A 23,777-nucleotide genomic window follows, 5' to 3' on the forward strand; every position below is an offset into this window, starting at 1 on the left:
CCACATGAAACCTCAGCCAAACCACACGCCCAACATACCTTGCCATGTAATAATTGCCAAAAGATAGTACTAGACATGAGCAAACAACCACAACTTTTCATACACAAATTTGAAAGGGGGGAAGTATCATGCAACACAATCATCTTAAACTTTAAAAAGTTGCGGCAACCTCAAGCAGTTGAAATATTTGGATGGATAATGCGGACAACATGATAAGCTCACAGGTCTTCTTGCATTGCGAAAACAGTGATACCTATAAGCCCTGGTAGCGTGGGGAAACATGGGTGGCCGGATGGAATTCGCTGCCCGATGGTGGCATTCTTAAAACTACAAATAGCACCCGTCAGCCATGTGTCGGCGAATGTGAGCATCAAAGTGTACGCTCATCAGGAACGGTCAAATCCGCTTGACATTCTTATGTGTGTAATTAGGGGGTCAGTGATAGGTGCTGCACACACTTTGTTACGGGGATTCTCGAATGTACACGTATCTGAACTGGGCCAGCCCTCCCACTCCATGGTGTCCCCACGCTACAAGGTCTTTAACCCATTGAGGACGAGTCCAGAGTACACTCGGGCAGGTGTCTGTTGGAAATGTGTGTTGTAGCAAAATCAGCCCATCCTCAATGGGTTAATGAATGACTACATTGCTGATGTTGGAAGCTCAAATTTGCTCCCTTTACTTCAGTTTCACACTTGCCTTGCTACAGTATTTACACAATATGGCAGCTAAAGTGTACCCTCTTCACACCTGAAAAATTATTTCCTCCTAGCATTGTCACCAGAAACTGTAACATCTAGACAATTCTTGTGTACAGGCAATGCCTATTGTATAAGACACATTCACTGCAACATACTAAAAATTGTACTGTACATGACATAAACATGGTGTACATGTATTTGCTCACACAAAATTCTCACACAGAAACGTCTGACAAAGTTGTTTATCAGGCAGCAATGCAAATTAGTAGAATATGATGAACAATCATAAATTATGACTTTGGCTGATTATATCTGGTTGGTTTATCAAAGACACACCTTTGCGTGACTGACTGGCAGATATATTCCTGTTGATTTTATGAGTGGTTTTCAGAAAAGTACATGATTCACCCATTTTCATTCAGTGTATAGCTTGCGAACCACATAAATATACAGTGTATACCTTAAAAAAAAAGAAAAAAAAGAAAGAAAATGATACACATATCATCCTGTGCCCGGGCGAGTTTGCAAAAGCACACAATCACAGAAAAGTGTGCCTGGAAGAACAACATGAACACTGGCAAGGCCCATACAAATGTAAGTATAATGTGCGCCTTGCGTGCGTTCATGACGTTCTACCGGGCACACCTTCCTTGATTCGCATGCGTTCACGTCATTCTCCTGGGCAAACGACAATATATACAAATTGCACTAAAACACAGCATATACAGCATTTATCTGTACACCACAGCATGCAACAAATAAACATAGAAAGTACATACATGTAGATACAAAGTCAAGTCACATTCATACTAGCATTGCAACTGACAATTTGTACAGCTGGCCAGATCACATTAAATCCTAACATTATCAGTCAGTGAGTCTTGGGAATTGCAACTGCAACTAGGGATTTCATCCTATATCTTTCTGTGAGGAATTATACATTGCTCCAACCTGAGCTTGAAAATTAGAGTACATCATACATATCATGAAAATAAGACATGACAGAGTATCATTTATATTCTCACAGGAGTTGTCTACTCTATATTAATTTCAATTCATTTTGACAAACAAATTTGACTTGATTGAACTTGCAACAAAATACATCTAACATATTTGACAGTCTTGGCTTACCATACAAATATACTCCTATCACATTGGCTCAAAGAAAAAAAAAAAACCCTATTACACAATCATCAACGTTTCAAAGGTGATGAAATATTAAAGACAGGATTGGAAAAATCCTGATCCAGTCACTCAACGAGAGTTCATTAATCTTTTTTAATAGTATCCACAGGTACGCTGAAAAAGGTTATTCTTCCTGTTTAAAAAACAAAAACAAAACAAAAACAAAACAACAAAGAAAAAAATTAACTCCCAAGTTGATTGGCTGGTGATTCCATCATAAGCAAAAGACCTACAGTAATGCTGAATCCAAAGCTCACACAATATGCAGCTTCAAAATTAATGGATATAACGTCGCTGGGGTGACAAGACCTTGTATCTCAAATTTTGGGGAAAATGACTTTTTTGCATTAGTGGTCAAATAATCTGTTAAGTGATGTCCTGTCCAAATCCCAGCTGTCTTACCCCAAAAATGAAGCCACCACGGCATGTCAAAGGAACGGCTATCCCATTCAGTATAGTGCTTTGGCCGCCATGTTTTTTGGCTCTCCTGAACATTTGACATTTTTGAGATACAAGGTCTTGTCACCCCAGCGACGATAAGTGACCCGCAGTGATTTACCCATTGGTTTTTTAAAGGGATGGTATAGCATTGGTTGAGGTGAGGATTAGCAAGATACTTGGAACCACTTTATTAAATCTTAAAGAACATACAATTCTAAGAGAAATTCAAAGTTTAATTGACGAAAATTTATTCTGAAATGTCCGAGATATCCAAAAACACAGTGAAATAAAGCGATCCTAATAAAAGGTGGGTCCCACCTTTTATTAGGATTGCTATGTTTTGGATATCTCAGCCATTTCAAAACTAATTTTTATCAAACAAACTTTGAATTTCTCTTGAAATTATATGCTCTTGCATATTTCATATTAAAGAGGTTTCTCATCATCTCAAAAGAATATAATCAATGAAGTTTGAAACCTGAAGCCCCATCTCAACAGAAACTGTGCCATCTCTATAAATGCTTATCTTACATACATACTACACGCTGTTTCTTCCTGGTCTGTCACTAGTAATATAATATGAGATGCCAAACACCACACTTTAAATTGAATTACTCATTAGCTATTGAAGAGTCACTTCAGTTCAGTTAGTATGCATCTGGCTCTGTGCTTAGTAATTTTATAAACCAGCATTATTACGGTGATGCAATAAGATACATGTAGGTGCATTTGTAGATTACGGCACACGTCCAATTCAGACAAGAATTAGAGGGATATTTAAAAAAATATAAAAAAATAAAAAAATAAAAAAAAAACATTCTCCATAATGCTACCAAATCATAATTTCATACAAAGTTTGAAAAGAATGATAAATCATTATAATATGAAAGTTGATAAACATAATCCACCCTCTATAACCCGAATGTACCACTGTATATTCACCAAATCATATATCAAACCATATACCAAGAAATGATTCTCACAGTCCCCAAAATAAGCAAAAAATCTTTCTTTACATGCTCCATGAGAAATACATTCTATGGAATATCTACAAGAGCTTCACAAATGTTAACCCAATAATGAATATTTCAACAAGATGAAAGCAGTAAAGCCTAGAATAATATCCACAACATGCTATCAATCATCTTAATGGTATTAATGAACAACGTCATGTCGGGATCACAGTGTTTTATAAAATGCAACAAAGATAAGTGTCAAGAAGAACGGTGCCACTCCATTTGCAAGAGTGAATGCTGAAAATGCTTTTCTTGACTGTGGATGGGATAGATTACACTCTACTGGGACAAGAGAAGGTGACAGGATGGAGGGAAAAAAAAAAAGGTTACCATGTTCCTACTCTGTCATGACGTACTCTGCCACATATTACACATTTGCCAATCTTTCCATTAATTTCAATCACAATATATTATTCATAATTACTAAAACTTTTATCTAGAAGTAGATTTCATGACATAATTCATGTTTCTTTAAAAAGTCCACATTTTCCAGGGAAATTAAGCAGTCATCATGCATGCACAATCGTGAATATTAGGACATGTAGATTAAAGAAATCTGCATGATCACCCTCAAGCAGGGTGAAAATAGTTCTAAGGAAAGCATCAGCATTTTTCCTGGAATACGTCTAATCTCATGAACAGATATGATTTCAACAGAAGTCGCTGCTGATGCTCGCCAACACTTTGCTAGCCATCTGGTCGGGGCACTGAAACCGACTAGCCTGGGACTCACAGCTGGAGTTTCCTGATGCGCACACGACACCGACCCGCACGGCTACGGCTACGCCTGCCAAACTTCAGCACCTCGACCTGCGTCCTGTTGAGCCGACTGCGGTAGTAGTCCGGAATGAGGTAGGGGTTGGTGACGAATCCTAGCTCCTTGTGGATGAAAAGGGTGTGGTCGAGTCTCTCTTGGAGGACTCTGTCCAGCTTCATGCGCCTGAGAAGTACTCTGAACTGCCGCCCCTTGACGTTTGGCGGGGCGTGGCGGGCGGAGTGCAGCTTCCCGTCTCCCTTGCGACTGACCGGACCGACTCTGCCGTCGCTGCATCTCCCATGACTCAGTTTCAGTTTGTGGAGCAGAATACTGAACTTCTGGTATTGTCCGCACAGGGGCGTTCTGTCGCCCCTCCACGGCTTGGACAGCATCCGCCTCTCATGGAGTGAAAGCCTCTTCAGGGGGATGATGCACTTATGCATCCCTCTGTCCCCAAGCATGATTTTGCGCATCACCACCTGACACTTCTTGGGAGTCACCTCCATCTTGTTTGCTCAATGTATGCAGGCTTACCTGCCTGTCCTCTCACTGTGTTATTTTTACCTGCAGGTAAAGGAGACACAGTAGAAGTTGCTTCTTATGAATCTCAGGTAAAGACATGCAGTATTGATCAAAAAGTAAAATATCTGTTGCACCATATCTCATTCAACTATCACTGCACAATCAATATTATCATTATACATATAATCATTTATTCATTCATTCGGCATTTCCAGAGGACGATAAGAGTTACAAAAACACAAGCATAGTACATGAGTTTAAGAAATCAGGCTTCCCATGGTGTGCCTCCCATAGCTGCCGAATGGGAAAAAAAGCCATCAGGAATTACTACATTGTATGCCGCTTCCCCCCCCCCCCCCCCCCCCCCTCCTTGGGCCTTTCCAAAGAATGTTAGGGAGCACATCAGGAAATATCTCAAACAATGTAAATTGATATAACAATTGTAATATGCATTTGTATTCAGATTGAGCACGATAAGTAAATCATTGTATAACCACAGGCTGTAATGGTCCTCCTGTTTGTCATTTTTCTGGAGAACATCATTCCTACACAGCTTTCATGGTAGTGTCCACCAATAGAGAATTTCACATAAAAGAACTGCTCGGCAGAAGGCGGCAATATAATCTCACTGCGTTACCATCTTCCTGTCCAAACATGGATTTTGCACATCCAATATGGGATGGTGTCACAAGTCCTTTGTTGGCTTGGCAGTTGTATATACTGTACTACAATTACCATCTGATTTTGAAAAGAAAAACAAATATTCAAAAATCATAAGGATAACACTTTGTTGACTTTTTCAATTAGATTTTGCATACCACATCAAATTTGTAAATCTTAGATATTATTATGTGCAAATTAAAATGTCTACAGCTTGTTCTGCACATCACTTCACACTGATAAATGTATTTCCCACTGTGAGTATCAAAAAGTAACACCTCCTACAATATCACACTTTTGAAAAAACTGTCTTTGCAACAACTTTGAGTAGCCAAGGTATGTTCAACTCTTGATGGGAAAAAAAAACAAAAACATAAAAGGCAAAAGGAAAAGTACCCTGCAGTGGGTCTGTTGCATACAAAAGTGAACAATCAAACATATGTCAGAAAATCAATCAAGTCCAGTTACGCTAATCGGAATGGAGTATTCGTAGACTTCGGTTTGATTTCCTGACTTATATTTGATCTCAACTTTTATGCAACAGGGTCCCTGGAGGTAAAGTCACCGTTTGTGCTTGTGCATGTGTGTGTGTTGTTGTTGATGGCTTTTTTTTTTTTTTTTTCTTCTTTAATGCTTACTGTTTACTCGGACGATTCGTTGGAGTTACCAGGGCAGCATCTGAGCAGGATCTATCACGAGGCGGGGAGAGCGAGCTCTGGGTAGATCTTGATGGCTGTGATGCGACCAGCGTAGATGACAAAACCCCAGGTTACCAGGACCAACAAGGCTAATGCCTGGGAGAGGAGACAGTTAATCACAAACAAAAATCAAAGAGAACCAGGACTTCAATATCAGATTATACCCTCTCAGATTTTACGATGGTCATACAAATTGTGACACTTTGCTTTGTTTCTTTAAATGGTAACTTCCTATTCATCTGTCTGCTGGCATTATACATAAGTGTATATGGGGGATTCTTTGTTATTTCTACTAGTATGGTTGAGGGTCCAATACATTGACACCCTAATGTTTTTTTTATCAACAGAAACTTAAAATATCTCACAATTAGCCTGAAATTTTACTCACATGTCAAGAAATTACTCTGAATTTACAAGCATGCATTAAAAATGTGGTTTGTGGTACACACTCCAAGATAACTGCTTTGAACTCGTGGGGTGTTATTTTGATGCACTTTTGATTGCACCGTAACTTTAAAACTGGCACCCCTACCCTCCATTGACAACACGTGTGAAATGCACGTAATGCTTTTCCAATGTGCATTTATAACCTACGGTATCATTGTTTTGCTGTTGATCTTGTTTAGAATCAGGTTTTTCAGTAATATTTGGACATCTTGAAATCCCCAGTGAAGAATACAAAATCACTGCGTGTAGTCTCATGCATGAATGTTCATTCTATATGCGCAGTGCTATAAATAGAGGGGTGTTGGTTTCAATGTACATATTGATGTGTTGGACACTACCATACTACAACTCTGATGACTAATAAGAAATGGAAATTTTGGACAGGTCACAAAACCTCATGACTTACTAGTGAACTCATGGGGTTATATCTAGTCAGTCACAGGTAGTCTGCCAAATAAAGATACTGCATTCAAATTTTCCTGGTACAATGCATACAATGTACAATGCATGTACGTGTAATTTTAATAAGATTCAGATGGAGGTATGTTACAATATTTACATAGGGCCTATCTATCTTTATGGTAATAAAAAATATGTACAACTTCCATGAAAACTGTCCATGCCATGAAAATTTAAACAAGATTAGACCAATTAAGTTTATGAAGATTTATTATAATACTGGTAATGTCAGTATTTCTAATCTATAGTGAACTGATGACAGCAAACTACTTAAAAGTTAAAGGAAACCAAAACCCAAAGAGAAATGTGGATTGAGTGAAAGCAGCAACATTAGTAGAATACATCAGTGAAAGTTTGAGGAAAATCGGACAATCGATGCAAAAGTTCAGAAGTTTTAAAGTTTTGGTGTTGGAACCGCTGGATGAGGAGACTACTGGAGATTATGACGTATGCGTGGACAAAAATATAAAGAAAATATAAAGGGAATTTCATAAAAATGCATTTTTCATGCAAATTACACATTCCATCAACTTGATACTGACATATGTTAAGGGTAACAATTATTCCCCCTGCTTTCTGAAAGCGGTTAGTCAAGTGCTCTTTCATTATGCTAGAAAAGTGAATTTTTGTGGAATTTTCTTTATATTTTCTTCATCGATTGTTGTCCAAACATGATGTCATGAACTCTAGTAGTCTCCTCATCCAGCTGTTCCAACACCAAAACTTAAAAAATTTATAACTTTTGCATCGATTGTCTGATTTTCCTCAAACTGTTACTGATGTGCTCTACTAATGTTGCTGCTTTCACTCAATCCACATTTCTCTTTGGGTTTTGGTTCCCTTTAACCACAAATAAAATACTGTAAAAGTGGAAATTTTCGCGGTGTTCAAATTTTCGCGCATTTCGCGCAACCAGAAACTAGCGCAAAAATAAAAGCACGCGAATATTTTTGCTTGCCATATGTGCCTGTGCGTGATGTGTTGATTCCGCGGAATTAAAAACACGCGAAACTCTTCCGACCCGGCCAAGCGCGAAAAATTAGTCACGCGAAAATATCCACTTTTACAGTAACACCCCACGCCTTCGAAGCAGTTATCTAGTTGGAGCATGTATTACTGCAAATCGCACTTTTAATGCGCGCTTGTGAATTCAGAGTATTTTCGTTACGTGCGAGTAAAATTTCAGGCAAATTGTTTTGTAAGATATTTTAAATTTCTATTGATAGAAAAACATTAGGGTGTCGATGCACTGGACACCCAACCATACTACCGAGTATTCCACTGTATGTAGGCTCTTGCCTCTGAAAGATGGAAACTAAAATTTCAGTGAACTCTAGCTGACTTACCAGGTCTACAATTGAATTGTATTTGGGGGTGGGAGGTGCCATACCTACCGTACCTAACCAGGACAATCTGACTCTTCTTACCGAATGATCAAGTGCATGTGTGTGTAAAAACATGACAATTTCTGAGCAACACAAACTCTCTCCAAGAATACCTTCAGAAATCCCACATCACACCAGATTAGGCCTCCCATGACGATTCTTGATCAGAAATTCGACTATCCACGTACTGTATGGATCTGGAACCACCTACCAAACAATGCTGTCACTGTACCTACTGTTGATACCTTCCAGAAGGCTGCCCTACCAATCATCAGGTTGCAGCCTCCCGTAGGGTCCAAAATGCTGTAAGCCTTGCAGCCTGATTTTTATTTGCACGCACATGACACTTGACTGTAAATAAGCTGCATTTGTATATTTATATAGCACTTTCGAGCACCGTCGGCCAGTGTCATCATCGCACAGTTCATCCCAGTTTAGCTTTCTACGAGCTGCTGCAGGGATTATCCTTTTAAGGTTCAAGGAGATACAAGCTCATTATACATACAGGCCATGGCAACATGAATATGAATCCTGACCTTACCATCAAACTACTACTACAGTTGAACCTCTCGTATCCAGACAAATCGGGACCGGGGCTCATCCGGATAAGGGATTTGGCCGGATACGGGAGACTCAATGCTTTATACATGTACATATACATACACATGTACTGATGTAGCCCATTGTAGTCCCACATGTAGTTATGTGTATACTGCAACCTTTTCATTGTTATACTCAGTAACAGACCCCAAAATAGAGGTGTATGTTAATGTTGGAAGTAATATGTAAATCATGTGTGTTTGTGTAGGAGTTCTCAAGAAGTTGGGAATCCCCCTTTCCTCCCGTAATTATTTAAAAAAAATAAAAAATAAAAAAAAAAATCACGGCGAGATTGCGTCCGTATAATAGAGAGATCCGGATAAAGGGAGGCCGGATAAGAGAGGTTCAACTGTACATGTAGTTTAACCCCCTCTGCCTCTTCTACTAAATTACTCCTACTCCCTTGACTAGCCTGGTCATTCCTCACTGATCCTAGAACTAAGCCCCTGTATCATTGTGTATGATGGCTGAACACACATGAACGCCTGTCGTAGGCAGAAGGTTAGCTCCGCACGCCCACCTAACAAAAGGTTAGCCTGGTTATTGGCTTGACATAGAACTACACACTGACTGTACCATGAATGATCTATTTCTGTCCGCACAATATCTTCAAGCTTTAGTGAGATGTACTCAGTATCTAGCAAGGAGGTTCTAGAGAATGGAGTCACAACTGTCTTATTTCCTTTGCTTGATGTTCGAAGCCGTGCTCAAAAATATTTGAAGCATGTGCCAAACAGGATCTGCTGCGCAGATACGAAGACAACTGACTCGTGTCTCATTGCATAATCACCAGCCACTTTCAAAGGAAGATATGTCTTTGTGATGGTATTTACTTTTCGCTATCCCTTCTTATAAAAGGTAGTTGGTACAGACATGAGGATGCGCGAATAGAAGTTGAGCAAAAAAAGATGAAAATTACTCGACTGGGCATACCCGGACACTAATCTGATAGATCTATCTATCAATAAAGTCCTAACTTGAAGATTATTCCATATTAGTTTAATTTGTGGATATCGAAATTAAGCCGAAAAGTGATAAAACCAGCTTTCCAGGATGGAATTTTCACATGAAGCTCTGATTTACACTTTTGCACAAATTTCTGGACGGGATTGACTTTTGTTTTCCTTTTACATGCTTTATCATTAAGTGAAATTTCATTCATTTAATAAATAAACCAACCTACGTGTAAGTAAGCAAAATATGGCCAACATTATGATAACGTTCAAAATGAATCTTCAATCATCAACGGCACAAGTGCACTGTGGAATTCTTTTGTACATCAACAGAAATCTGAAAATAACTGTTTGAATAATTACAGCCAGTTGGAACTCCATATATGGTTGGACCTACTACTCATCGACTGCCTGATTTTTATTTGTTTGATAAGAATATTTAACACTGAAATTCACATTAAGACTCGACCTACATGATTGAGAAAATCCAGCACTATTACTGTTGTATTAATAAAAAGATCAACAACGTTGAAGAAACACTCACCAACGCTATTGTAGTATCTACCGCTTGTTTGCTCAGTATTATCATGTCTGATAGACGTGGATCATCATATCATCTGGGCAAATACCTGCTGGTTGCTGAGTCTCTTCTTCCCACACTTTTCCTAATTTTCACCGCTTTCTTCGTGTTTTCTTCGCGCAGTCCCCGTAGACGTTTGTCGTTCCGGTACATTTGTACTGTGTATCATACGAGACAACACACAACACTACCACCGGACCCTGCTCGCTATGGTTTAATATGGTGGCCGAAAAGGGGAAAATACAAGCGAGAAACGAGACAATCGTTTCCCCCCCCCCCCCCCCCCCACAGCTCTGTTTGTTTGTTTGTTTGTTTGTTTGTTTGTTTGTTTGTTTTTTGTTTTTGTTTTTTTTTTTGTTTTTTTTTTTTTTTGGGGGGGGGGGTGAGGGCATACTAGATGCATAACGTTGTGAGACAATGCACGATTCTAAATAATGTTATGATCTGTTTCTTTAATTGTCTCTTTCTTTCAAGTAAGAATATAATACAGTTGCGGATCCAGAAGGGGGCGCAACCGGCGCACCCCCCCTTTTTTTTAATTAAAAACAAAAGAAATAAAAAGAAAAAAGGAAATGAAACCCGGGAGTTGCACCAAAATTATTAGTTGCGCCCCTCCCCCTTTATGGAATTGCTGATGGTTAGTATCAGATACCCAGACTGTGCAATTTTAAGCTCAGTGTTCGGCTTCCATAATAACAGTAAAGTTTCCGAGTTTTCGGTACTTTAACAAATCAGTATAGTGGTATTAGTCACAACCACATTGCCTAGTAGACATGACGAAGAGTGTATAAGAGACCATAGGGGAGGTCACTAAACTGGGACGTTCCCTTCCCGATCCCCATGGAATTTGGCAAGTTTTCTATCTAATCATTATCAAGTTTCATTATAGGCACAGTCTTGGGGACCTAACAGTATGTAGGGCCTACAATACTTATGCATTCCCACTTCAAATTGCCACACCCTATGATTAAAAGAGGGAGGGGGAGGGAGAAGGGTAAGGATGAGACGCAATCTTAGTTACTGGCCAATAATCAGGGCCGACGGAACGTTTTCAAAAGTGGGGAGGGGGCACTTCCGGGTTTCTTCAGCTGACAAGCAAAAAGAAAAAAAAAAAGAAAAAAAATGGGGGCCCAAAGTGGTGACACCTTATGCATTCCTTTGTATGATGCAAAAAAGTGGAGGGGGCCGAGCCCCCTGCCCCCCCCCCCCCCCCCCCGTTCCGGTTCCACCGGCCATAATAATAGGGAGCTTTAGATTTTAGACTTGCGGACGTTCAAAGAGAAAAAAACATGATCTGAGCGTGCGCAGTAAGTTGATCCGCGCTACTGCGCACGCTCAGATCATGTTTTTTTCTCTTTGAACGTCCGTGCGTCTAAAATCTAAAGCTCCCTAATGTATAAAAAACTCCATCACCGTGGCCCTCCATCCCTCCATCCCTCCCCACCCCTGTTCTCTCTTCTATCTTCTATCAGAAGTACATGTAACATATATACCCATTTTCAAATCCTTTTTTGAAAAATCAGTTTATGTATATGTTCATATTTTGTTGTTATACTTTGTATAAGCCTAGATATGGTTTTCCTTGAACTTGTATCGGCAACAAAAATTTGCTATTGGAAATAAATTTTCATTTGAAATTGAAATATATAGATATATATGTATACATATATGTATATACATATATATATATATAAATATATATATATGAAGACTTTTATCGCAAAACAAGCTAACTCCATTCTTGATAAGTTGAGATATCTGTATTTGTGATTAAAGCTGCTAAAAAAACCAAAGAAAATAATTAGAAAATGCAGGATATTTTCAATGGTATGGTATGGTAATTTATTTCCGTAAATATAAAACTCAACATTACAAATCATGTGATACAAAAACTCATAAATAATACGGCTGGATAGCCTTACTCAGCGAAGAGGACCATTATGGTCCCGCTGTTTTACAGGAGGGTCCAGTATAAATTAAAGTAATACAGTTTCTTCAATTAAACAACAAATCAAAATATATACAGTGAGAAGAAAGAAAAAAACATAAGAAAAGAAAAGAAAAGGAAAAAGAAAGAAATTGAAAAATAACATTTCCCATTAATTTATGTATTAGTAATCTGTCATGTACTGACTTATATCAAACATAAGAAGAGATGTGCTCTTGCAGTGATCGCTTGAAAATATCTATACTGGTTGCTTTTTTTTATTGACAAAGGGAGTGAATTGAACTCCCTACTACCTCTGTATGAAACCATTCTCTTACAATAATTTGTTCTTGGAATATCAAGGTGTAAATTGAAATTAGACCGCAATGAATACAAATTTTCTGTGGGTTCAAATTTATCAGTCAAATAAGACGGTGTCATGTTATGTAATGCCTTGTAAACTAATTGCAGTAGATGCTGTTTACGTCGAGAGACAAAATAATCCCATTGGAGAGTTTGGTGCACTTGATGGGTAGATATGTGAGAATATGGATTTATGTTCAAAATTATTCTTCCAGCTCTATTCTGAAGTTTTTGAATCATATTTGCATGATTACGCTTTCCAGAATCCCAAACAACGTCGGCATAATCAAACTGTGGTAAAATGAAAGACTTGTATAAATTCATACTTTGTTCATTGATTATATGCCTAAGTCTGCCCATGAAGCTCACCATTTTACTCACTTTTTTACAAATACTTTCAACTCAGTTGTGTATTCCAATTTAATTCCGCATCTACTGATACCCCTAAGTGTTTCACATGATCTACCTGTTCCAATTTTTTCCCATTTACATTCAAATTTAATTTATTACATTTGTTCAGTGACTTTATATTTCCAATAAACATACATACTGTTTTATCACAGTTTAGACTCAGTCTGTTTTTACACATCCAGTCAGAGATCGTATTTAATTCCTGTTGCAATTTCTGTTGAACAGTATGAGGATTTTTACTTGAAAAATGCAAAACAGTGTCATCAGCGTATAGATGGATTTTACAATTTTCAACAGTTTTAACCATGTCATTTATATAAAAGGCAAACAGTAAAGGTCCCAATATTGATCCTTGAGGTACGCCATATGAAATACATTGTTCGCGTGATAATGTGTTTCCTACTTGAGTTACAATTCGTCGATTTTGTAAATATTCCCTAAACCACATTATACTGGAATCGTAACTGCTAGAATATTCCTTGTTATGTCACAAGTGAGGTATTGCTGGAAAGGTTTAATTTTGCTCTATCTGATGATGGACATCCTTTGAAATGTTTGATAATGGCGCTTAGCTCATTTTGCATTAAAACTCTTCATATATATATATACATGACATTATATACATATATATATATATATTATGTAATCATATAGAAATCTAGGGATAGAAAGATATAGAGATTTATGCAGGGCGGGACGGGCTTGGTTTGTTTCATTACTCTCGCAAGTGCGATCTCCTTAGAGATTGTTGTTTATAAATCCTCCGGTCACGACTGGTTTTGAGGCGAGAAGGCAAGGCAACAAAGAGATATCACCTTCAAGACACACCGGCAGTCTTAATTACAATCACAGAATATAGTTCCATCAGCGTTCGATGATTTTTTTCTACTCTCTTTCAGAGCGTTGCATACGAAAGAGTCAGAGAAGTATTTGTCTCATTTAGTATAGGTGAACAAAACATGAACACGTCAAGAACAATATGCCGAATAAAAATACCCCAAAGAGTGTGCTGCTTTCAAACTAAGTTCAATTTCCGAAGTATAATTTTCCCATTAAAACACTTTGAAGAAGTTTTTTTTTTTTCATGATTGTTTATTATGAGTAACATTGAATCTACGTGATCTTGCGTACATGCATTCGGTATTTAGAGTTAGTGCATCATCAATCCTTTTTGCTGTTGTACAATATAAGTAATATTCATCAAAGGCTGCAAGTAAGATATGTTGATGCAAATATATTGTGCATCTATTATCATACAACAATTTTCACATCTTGAGTACAATGTATTACAGAAATGACATAACTCTTTACTCACTCATATGCACTTGATAAGAACTATGATTTATCGTAACTGAATTTATTACGTTTATACACAATAACAATATTCTGAATTATGTTTTTTTGTTGCATATCTTATGGCATTTTAAAAAGTGCGATTAGATATGCATGCATTATGAAAAGGACCCATCACTGAGGATTCCAGACATTAATTCCCCCTCAAAAAAAAACAAAAACAAACAAAACATGGGACATTTCTGCGTATAGCATGCAATGCAGGGGTGTCACTGCAGGTTTTGTTGAGGATATGCGTGTCTTGGGGAGGGGCGGTTACTCGTGGGGAGGAAGCAGTGCTTGTATAGTGACGCTAGAGCCACTTTTTACCATTTGCAGATGGAAAAAGCCAGCTTTAGCGTTTGAAAATACAATGTACTTCTAAAATGTGAATTAGGGATAGAAACAAACAATGTGAAAATGTTAATCCAATCCAATTCAGTTCAATTCAATTCAATTCATTTCAATTCAATTCAATTCAATTCAATTCAATTCAATTCAATTCAATTCAATTCAATTCAATTCATTTCAATTCAATTTAATTCAATTCAATTCAATCATTTTTCATTCTTTTTTTCCAGCAAAACATAAAACAGAATAAATCAGGATGACGGGCATGTATTCAACTTTGCATGATAGATAATGGTTAAAAAAAAATTATGATAAACTACAAAGTTATGTTTAAAGGGGAAAAAATAAATTGAGAGGTCCACTTAAAAAGCATGCCTGTATACTGTGAACCACTCAAAGGATTCATCATTAATCAGCATAATTAATGTTAAGCATTGTTAGATATACAAAATGTGAACAAAGGTTATATCAAAATCGTTTCTACATTATAAATCGTCTAAACAGTTATGACTTATTGAGGAAATAATTTGTGATACCTTTTACATATATTTATGGCTTTATTGCGAAATTTTATATGGTAGGATGTTTTGCGATACAACTGAACCAGTGGCGGATCCAGACGGGTGCGTCCCTTTTATCTTCTGTTAAAACAAAAGAAATAAAAAAATAAAAATGGGGCGTGTGCGCCCCCTTAAAATAAAATGTCGTAAAGGCGCCCTCGAAATCCCCCTTACGGAATTCAGGGATCTGCCACTGTGAACTTAAGTATATAGATACAAATGAATCAAATGTGATAACTCAAGTTATTATTTTTAGTGGCGGGGAGGGGGGGGTACTGCCCCCAGATGCTGCTGACTTCTTAATGGCAAGGGGGTAATGCTCCCCACCCTTACTTTCGATAGGAAGAATATCTGAGTGAAACCCTCGGAAAATGCTCCGGTTTGCTTGCATTGTTTTAAAGCTAAAACACAGTGTACGTGTGAGCGGGGAGAGTCTGTACCCCCCCCCCCCCCGTGGGCCCCTTACATTGCAGGATTTACTATAATGTTGGTACACGGCCTGGTGAAATTTGTGTTGTATGACTTAGCACTAAACATAAAAATATACGTAGTACCTGCAGGAATGAACTAGACTTCCTTGGCACACATGTACTACAATAGGTTGCTCTACTCTCTCTGACTCAAGCAACACATTTGTCGTGTTATAGCAACAAACAAAAAAAGCTAGTAAGTAAATAAATGAATAGATAAATAAGTAATGAATAAATAAATAAAACAATGGATAAATAGATGTACAAGTAAAAATGAAAAAAAAACAAGAATGTCGACTTGGATGAATTGAGATGATAAATCATAAGTACATATTTGTAAATGGAAAATGCAAATTAATTAATTTATAATCACAATAACAACAATAAAGGTAATAGCAAAAAATACGAATTCCACAAATTGGGACATAGAACACCAAAACTTAATCCAAGAAACTAACAAGACTTTCAGAGAGCTTTGTAGATTCGATTATGGGGTTAATTCCTCCTCCTTGAATGTGGAACAGGAACGCAAAAAACAAAATGAAAAAAAAGAATTAAACAAAAAAAAGAAAAAAATAATAATTACAATAAACTAAGTTCATGCATCCCTAAGAGTTCCACCCGAAGATTCTTCCCTTGTGAGGGGGGTACCATTGTCCTTCACACCCCCCCCCCCCCCACATACACGCACATACACACCCAATATTTCGCTGCCCCTACGTCATACAACCTGAGACCTTCATGGATACTGATTATACCATTAACATACTTCTTCTTTGTCTATTTTCCATCTTGCTTTCTGTTTTGCATTTCCTATATCACCCGGTACCCAGCAGCCCAGCGTCAAGCGTCATAGGCCTACACCAGTTGAAGGAGGTGGGTGGAAGAGGAGAGGATCCAATCTACATGGTACAATGTATGTCCGGCTACCGGGAATTTCGGAGCCAGTTCGAAGAGACACCGGGGTTGGGCGGCCTGCGGAGGTGGGGGGGGGGGGGAGGAGTAGGGCAGACGGTACGCCCGGGCAAGGAACAAGTGAGTTCCACACAGTGAGAACGTTGTGACAGCCGGGCGAGGGGATGGGGTGCAAAGGATTTTGGTGGGGGGGGGGGGCGGCCGGGGACGTGACGTCACTCATTATGTATTCACGAAGGGTTCTGCGCAGACAGACGGAGGTGGAACTGTGAATTAGCAAAACTCACCGTAAAATTTCACATTAGCATGACTTTCCAAGAGTAGAATCAACTTCGTATTTGAATCTTCATTCATTTTCCATAGGGTGAGTGTGCTTAATTCGTTTATGTGTGTCTATGTATTGAGATATCTGCCATTATCTATTGTTGTGTTGTTTCATAGGAAACCGTGTCAGAGATTCGGTCGTGGTCCCGCGTATTGAAAATGATGTGTTGTTTTGTATTGTCTTCACAGTGCAATTTCGCGATCGCGATCTCGTCTTTCATTCGGTGTTTTTAATACTAATAATAGACTTCAGAAGTTTAGGAATTACATAATTGAAATAGATTATTGATAAGTCTGCATGACGCTGCTGTGTTTCTAATGAATTATTATGAACATGATGATAAGGTTATTCATGTCATTTTAGAAAAAAAAAGCAAGTTGAGCCTTGAGCCTGAGGAGGATCCGTTTCGGCGTTTGCGTGAAATGAAGCCGCATTATAACCCGCAGTTATCGGAAAATGTAAAAAAAAAATAAATTGACAGCTAGATCTAGATCTAGCTATTGGCTCCGGAAAGAGTTCCTTATGTTCCCCCCCCCCCCCCCCATCAACTTGCACAAAACAAACAAACTACTATTCCTTTTTACCAATAATAAACTAAATAAAGGTTATGCCATTTATTCATGGGAAGACTTCCCATAACCTTTATTTAGTCCACCATCAGCAAAAAAAAAAAAAAAAAAAAAAAAGAACAGCAACCTATCTATTTTGTGCAAACTAGTGGGGGGGGGACATAAGGAACTCTTTCCTTGGCTCCTTACTAATATTAGAGTCTATTTGTTTGTGCCAATTTGTTCATGAAATTTGACGCAGTCGGGGGTTTACTCCATCACCATCTTATTCAAGAATCCAGATTTGTGAATGAAGGAGTATGAACAATGCTGGGACAAACAATGTAGAATAGGAACATCAATCATCAATTTAATGTAAAGCATTAAACAAGTTTAAAAAAAATTGAATTGTAAGCAATTAAATGTGAGCAACTAATAAATTCTTCACAAAAATATCCAGCAAGACATAAGAGTATTTCATGCATGCTATACAAAGTGTACTGTGAATAACAGCAGTGATATAAAGGCTGGATGAATTGGAGAAAAGGAGCAAAGTTGGATTTCAAAGTTGTAACCATATATGTCAATAAATCATTTCAATCAAATTAGATTCATTTGTCAAGAATGTGATGATCATTTTTAGTTGTAGTTTCATAGAAGGAGATATTGATACATTTTGGCAAGATCATTACCACTGCACTGGTAAAAAAAAAAAAAAAAAAAAGCAAGGAAAAATTCATTCTTATTGAAAATAGTATAAAAAAGTATATTGTTTGAATAGTTAACTTGACAAATCTTTTGATCTTTTTTAAGTTCAGTGATTTATGTTCTTGTGGAATACCATAAAAATAAGTAATATTTAACATGCAAAGCTACATTCATAGTGTGCCTAAATTGTACTGTCATATGAATGTCACCGAATATTCCCTTTGCTTCATCTTTATTTGTTGTGGTGTGTGCACAAAGCTGTTTTTAATGCAAGGAATCTTCATGTTTAATTAAGTGTGAATACTTGCTGATTGATGAAAGATCAATGTGACTTAAAAACTAATTTTTCTTGACTTTCTTTATTATAACTTGCAGACTTCTCTTCACAAATTATGCCTTGATCAAGTGTTATACAATGGATGAGGCAAGTGTTCAAAGAGGATTGCAGAAGGCACTCAGTGAATCTTCAAAAAGCACCAAGAGCAGGAAGGATGCTGAGCTAGCTCCCACCGACAGCGATGCTTCATCACGCTCCGGATCTCCTGACCAGTGCTGCCCCATATGCCTTGGCAAGTTCAAGGACAAGTCCTTCTCAGACGGCTGCTTTCATCGTTTCTGCTTCCAATGCATTTTGGAATGGGCCAAAGTAAAGTCAACATGCCCCCTGTGCAAGGCAACATTTAAATCCATCATTCACAATGTCGTGTCCAGTGACGTGTATGACCAGCATGTCCTTCAACCCTCTGAAAATGGGTCCTTTGACACAGATCGCCATGGCGCGAGGTTTCGATATCACACCACCCTTGCTAATGGAAGGCGGTCTGCCTGGCAGACTCGCATGGATCAGCTGCTTAACCGTCAGGCAAGGCTGGCAGAACGCCTTCAACGAGAGAATGAGGCACGCCAGCGCCGTCAGCTTATCTATGCAGCCGGCTTACGGGTGCACCACATCGCGACAAATAGGTTCACAAGGTTCAGAGACACATCTCCCCACTTTTTCCGCGAGAATCCGGCTGTCACACACCGCCTCATCCCATGGCTCAGACGTGACCTCGGTGTACTCTTCAATGGGAACTCTGACCATGTCACCTTTATGACCCAGTACATCCTCTCACTGCTTCCAAACGTGGACATTCAAACTGAGGAGTTTCACAACCACCTCAGACCATTTCTATACGGCCGAACAGAACACTTCATCCATGAATTCACCAGCTTTGCTCGCTCGCCACATGACATGGACACTTATGACCAAATGGCACAGTATGACTTCCGGCCGGAGAATCCTCAGTTCACAGCCACACTACGGCCCCAGCAACCGCTGATAGCCCAGAACAGTAGCAGTGATGACAGTGAGGAGAACAATCTCCCCATCAACAACAATAACAACAACAACGAAGTCATCCTCATATCATCTGATGACAATGATGACGATGCAGAAGAAAATGTAGCTGTGAGGTCTGTGAGTAGCAGCCAGCCTCATAACACATCACAAGACATTCCAGGGCCTTCCTCTGCAGCTGACGTAGCCGGACCATCCACACAGTTTGACTTCTCATCCACTCACAATCCAGAACCCCCAGCTATAGTGGACCATGACCAGCCGGGACCCTCTGGCATCAACAGCAGCCTGCAAATCAAGCAGGAGCATAATAGTCCCGCTGCCGAGGCTGAGGGGGAGCAGAGTGAAGACAGCAGCGGTAGCGTGGAGATTGTCGGTTATCAGAAGCCATTCCATCTGCGTACCCCAATAGCATTCATCACCATATCAGATGATACCTCTACCGAGCCAGAAGCAGATGCCAGAGGAAAGCAGGGGAAGAGCAAGGCCACTGCACAGAATGGCGTAGTGGAGGAGAAAGCAGGAGGTAAAAGGAAGCAAAAAACCAAGCATACGCGGAATTCATACTCTGCAAGCAAAGCCAGTAACTGGTCCACTGACTCAGATGACAGCTACAGTGGGTCCAGACATGACAGACATCACCAAAGGAGCAGGGACTCAGATGAAAGGAGAGGCGGGCACTACTCATCCCGGTATCGGTCCAGAAGGAGCTTTGGATACCACCAGGACAAGTCGCGCAGTCCCAACGAGCTGTACCGGAAGTTCAGGGAGGAAAAGAATAAGTGGAGTCTGTACTATGAGACCAGGCATGACAGCCACTCCCTTTCACAATCCACCTCTTATTCAAGGACCAGGGGACACAGCTCAAGGACTTTGTCAAGGTCTCACTCTAGGTCTCCTTCAAGGTCAAGGTCTGACACACACTATCATCGCAGGTACTATGGAGACAGGAGGTACGGCGACTACGATAGGCAGTGGGAACACTCGAGGGAGAGTTCATGGCAGTCACGCGATGACTCCTACAGGAGGAGGAGCAGAAGTAGGAGCAGATCGAGGGAGCGATCAAGAGAGAGTAGCAGGTACTCGAGGGATGACTGGCATCGAAGGAGGACTAGGAGCCGTAGCAGGAGTCGTAGTAGGAGTGGAGGATGCAACTTTGATCCCAATACAGACTCCAGCAGGCACAGCTCTTGGTACAAAAACCGATATGGGAGCACCTCCAGCTCACTGAGCAGGATTTCCCAACAGGAGAGCGGTTTGTCACGGAGCAACCCGACAAGTCCTCATCGCGAAGGCCCCTCTCATCTCCCCATGTCACCAAAGCGAAAGCACGAAGACGACCCCAAGGAACCGAAGGACGGTGGTGATAGGAATCACAGCAAGAAGCACAAACACAAACACAAGCACCACAAGAAGAAGAGTTCCAAGCGCAAACACCGCAGGAGAGAAAAAGACAGTGAGAGTAAACACAAGGGCAATGGAAAGCACAGTAAACATAAGTCAGACAATGGGGCCAAGCCAAGTGAAGATCACCAGCAGCCTGATGTTGGTGAAAATGCAAGCAGTGCCGAAAGCTCTTCCGAATGCCAAGATGGGAGCCAGGTCGGTGAGGATGTTGCTCTGGGCAGCAAGCTCAGGACAGTCATTTCTGATGGAATGACGTCCCACATTACCTTGCAGGACCTTCTCAACATGGACGACAATATCAGTTTAGGCTCCATTCAGCAGAGCGAGCAGAGTGACAAGGACTCAGTTTCCAATGTAGCTTCCAGTGCAACTACAGAGCTGGTTGTCCTTCATCAGGGAGAAAATCAAATAGTACCACCTTTACCGAAGGAGTAGTACTCCATGTGTTAGCTAGTTGCCCCTTGGAATTTTTTGACAATGTACAAAGTCTTCATTTGATTATGGAATGGCAATTACGTGTATATTGATGTCATTGAGATAGAAAACAGAGAACAATTGTTTCTTATAGAAAGGCATAGAATAGAATGTTGAACAAAATAGATTTGGAAATATGTTTGCATTTTAGAAAGAGGAAAATGAGAAGGCAGTTTGTGATTTCAGTTCCGTGCTAGTGCTGGTGCTTATGGTATCTCCCAAACAACTGTGCTGTAAATTGAGCTCTATCACCAATGGTCAGATGAACCAAAGTGATTTACCTGTCATAATTAAGATCCCATCACTGATGTTATCTTCACACGTGGGGAAGTCTGAAGCATAATTGCACTGGAATTGCATGATGAATCAAATGATTATGTTTGGTTCATGTCAGATTAAACAAGGTACAGCCATTTATGCTGTGTTTAGACAAATAGTAAATAGCCACAAACTTCATGACATCTTCTTTAATAGTATAATGATGTTCGAACCACTCCTAGGCATACAATCGTCACTGGGGTGACAAGACCTCGTATCTACAAAATGTCAAAAGTTCAGGAGAGAAAAAAAAAAATGGCAGCCAAAGCACTATATCCAATGGGATAGCCGTTCCTTTGACATGCCGTGGTGGCTTCATTTTGAGGATAAGACAGCTAGGATTTGGACAGAACATCACTTGACTGATTATCTGACGGTTAATCCAAAAAAGTGATTCTCACCAAAATTTGAGAAACAAGGTCTTGTCACCCCAGCGACGTATTTGGCCATGCCTAGCGTGTTTGTGTACATTTCACATGCTGATGCCAGTGTTGAGATATCACTAACACCAGCACAAGCACCACACTTGAAATGTTTCATAGCACATAAAGCTGTAATATAACCACTGTCAATAAGATGTGCCTGCTTAATTTCTTCTTCTACATCCAAAATATTTTAGCATCATTATTTATTCAGAAGAAAAGTGGGATGTGTAGGTACTGTTTCTTGATATACTTCATTTACATGCAATACTAATCTGTATCTTAAAGCATTGCACATGCCCACAAACTAAGGTAAATGGTTAATACTATGTGTGATTTCAGTTAATTTAAACAGTGCCTTTTCCAGCTGGAGACAAACATATTGGCACAAAAAAAAAAAAAAATGAAAGCACAGACACACAAAGAAAGATTTCATGGGATATATGACCATATTTCCAGGTTGATTCTTTGTTCATTGCGTATTGTTCATTGACAACTTCCTGTGTCCAAGGTTCAAAAAATGAAGATGGAGATTTCCTGTGCCTGAGGTTAACATAATGATAGTAAAACTTCCAGCAAAGACATTGGTTCTTTGAGTTATAAGGCTGTATAAAGTGGACTGAAATGCACAGGTAAATTTTATACACATTGTATTTTACATCATGGTATGGATTTAGTTTCTTCCATGAATGAGTGAAACTCCTGCATATTACATGCAATTAAATGTATGGGGTAATCATGCAAATATTTTGGGCCATAATGGGTAGAGGTGCATACTTGTGGCCCTATGAAAGTGGCCCTATGAAAGCCTTTCTCATTGTGAATATTTGATTCTACTATGCTTACATCTACTTCAACAGTGTTTGATGTAAGTTGGCATGAGCTGGTAGTTTGAATTTACTGTGTGTATCATGGATTCTGACCCCCTGTTTTACAGAGCAAAGGGAGTGAAATTAAGTAGTGTTTATGTAATGTTATCAAATAGTACCTTCTCCTTTCTTTCTTTCTCAGTCTTTTTATTTGTCTCTCTCAATGCCTCCCTCTCTTCCTCTTTCCTGTAACTTAATACAATCTGAACTTGTATTACAGAGAGAAAACAAATAGCAGTAGGCCTAAATATTCCATGTGAAGGGATGATATGTTCGTACCATCCATAGTTATGTAGGGGACCTGCAAATAACTGCTTTGGCTTGAGACTATATATACTATGAATTTTGTAAGTGGAGAATATACTTTTACAAGTATATACAGCTGTGTAACATTTTGCAAATTGGTACCGCTGAACTCTACTATAGAATGGACGGAATGCGCAGTGCATTGCATTTTGAGACTCCCAAAATGCTAGCATGCAAGCCCCACTGTTTATGTAGTGTGGATAAAAGCATAGAAGAGCATGCAGCAAACTGCGTGCACTCCTTATTTGGGAATTACTGTGGTGGGAATTTGAGTCTTAAATGGAGCTGGTAGCTTCAGCGTTTGCACGCCGATCTCAATAGCCTTTTT

General features: G+C 39.3%; 2 protein-coding genes across 3 annotated transcripts; one reads left to right on the top strand and one right to left on the bottom strand.

The window, feature by feature from the left end:
- Window positions 1–4,012: 4,012 nt before the first annotated feature.
- Window positions 4,013–10,490, bottom strand: LOC140237311 (uncharacterized). Of its 2 annotated transcripts, none has more exons than XM_072317250.1 (3): window positions 10,369–10,490; window positions 5,921–6,015; window positions 4,013–4,664 (listed from the first exon to the last, which is right to left on the bottom strand). In XM_072317250.1, exon 3 carries the CDS (start codon window positions 4,604–4,606, stop codon window positions 4,073–4,075), a length of 534 nt encoding a protein of 177 aa, XP_072173351.1. In that variant the 5' UTR covers window positions 4,607–4,664; window positions 5,921–6,015; window positions 10,369–10,490; the 3' UTR covers window positions 4,013–4,072. The 2 variants fall into 2 exon arrangements, with proteins under 2 accessions (XP_072173351.1, XP_072173349.1); XM_072317248.1 differs by having other exon boundaries at window positions 5,921–6,076; window positions 10,369–10,473.
- Window positions 10,491–16,988: 6,498 nt separating this feature from the next.
- On the top strand, window positions 16,989–21,495 carry LOC140237004 (uncharacterized). Its single transcript, XM_072316951.1, has 2 exons — window positions 16,989–17,097; window positions 18,690–21,495. Exon 2 carries the CDS (start codon window positions 18,730–18,732, stop codon window positions 21,493–21,495), a length of 2,766 nt encoding a protein of 921 aa, XP_072173052.1. The 5' UTR covers window positions 16,989–17,097; window positions 18,690–18,729.
- The last annotated feature ends 2,282 nt before the right edge of the window (window positions 21,496–23,777 follow it).

This window comes from Diadema setosum, chromosome 13 (assembly GCF_964275005.1).
Source record: "Diadema setosum chromosome 13, eeDiaSeto1, whole genome shotgun sequence".
NCBI classification, from domain to species: domain Eukaryota; kingdom Metazoa; phylum Echinodermata; class Echinoidea; order Diadematoida; family Diadematidae; genus Diadema; species Diadema setosum.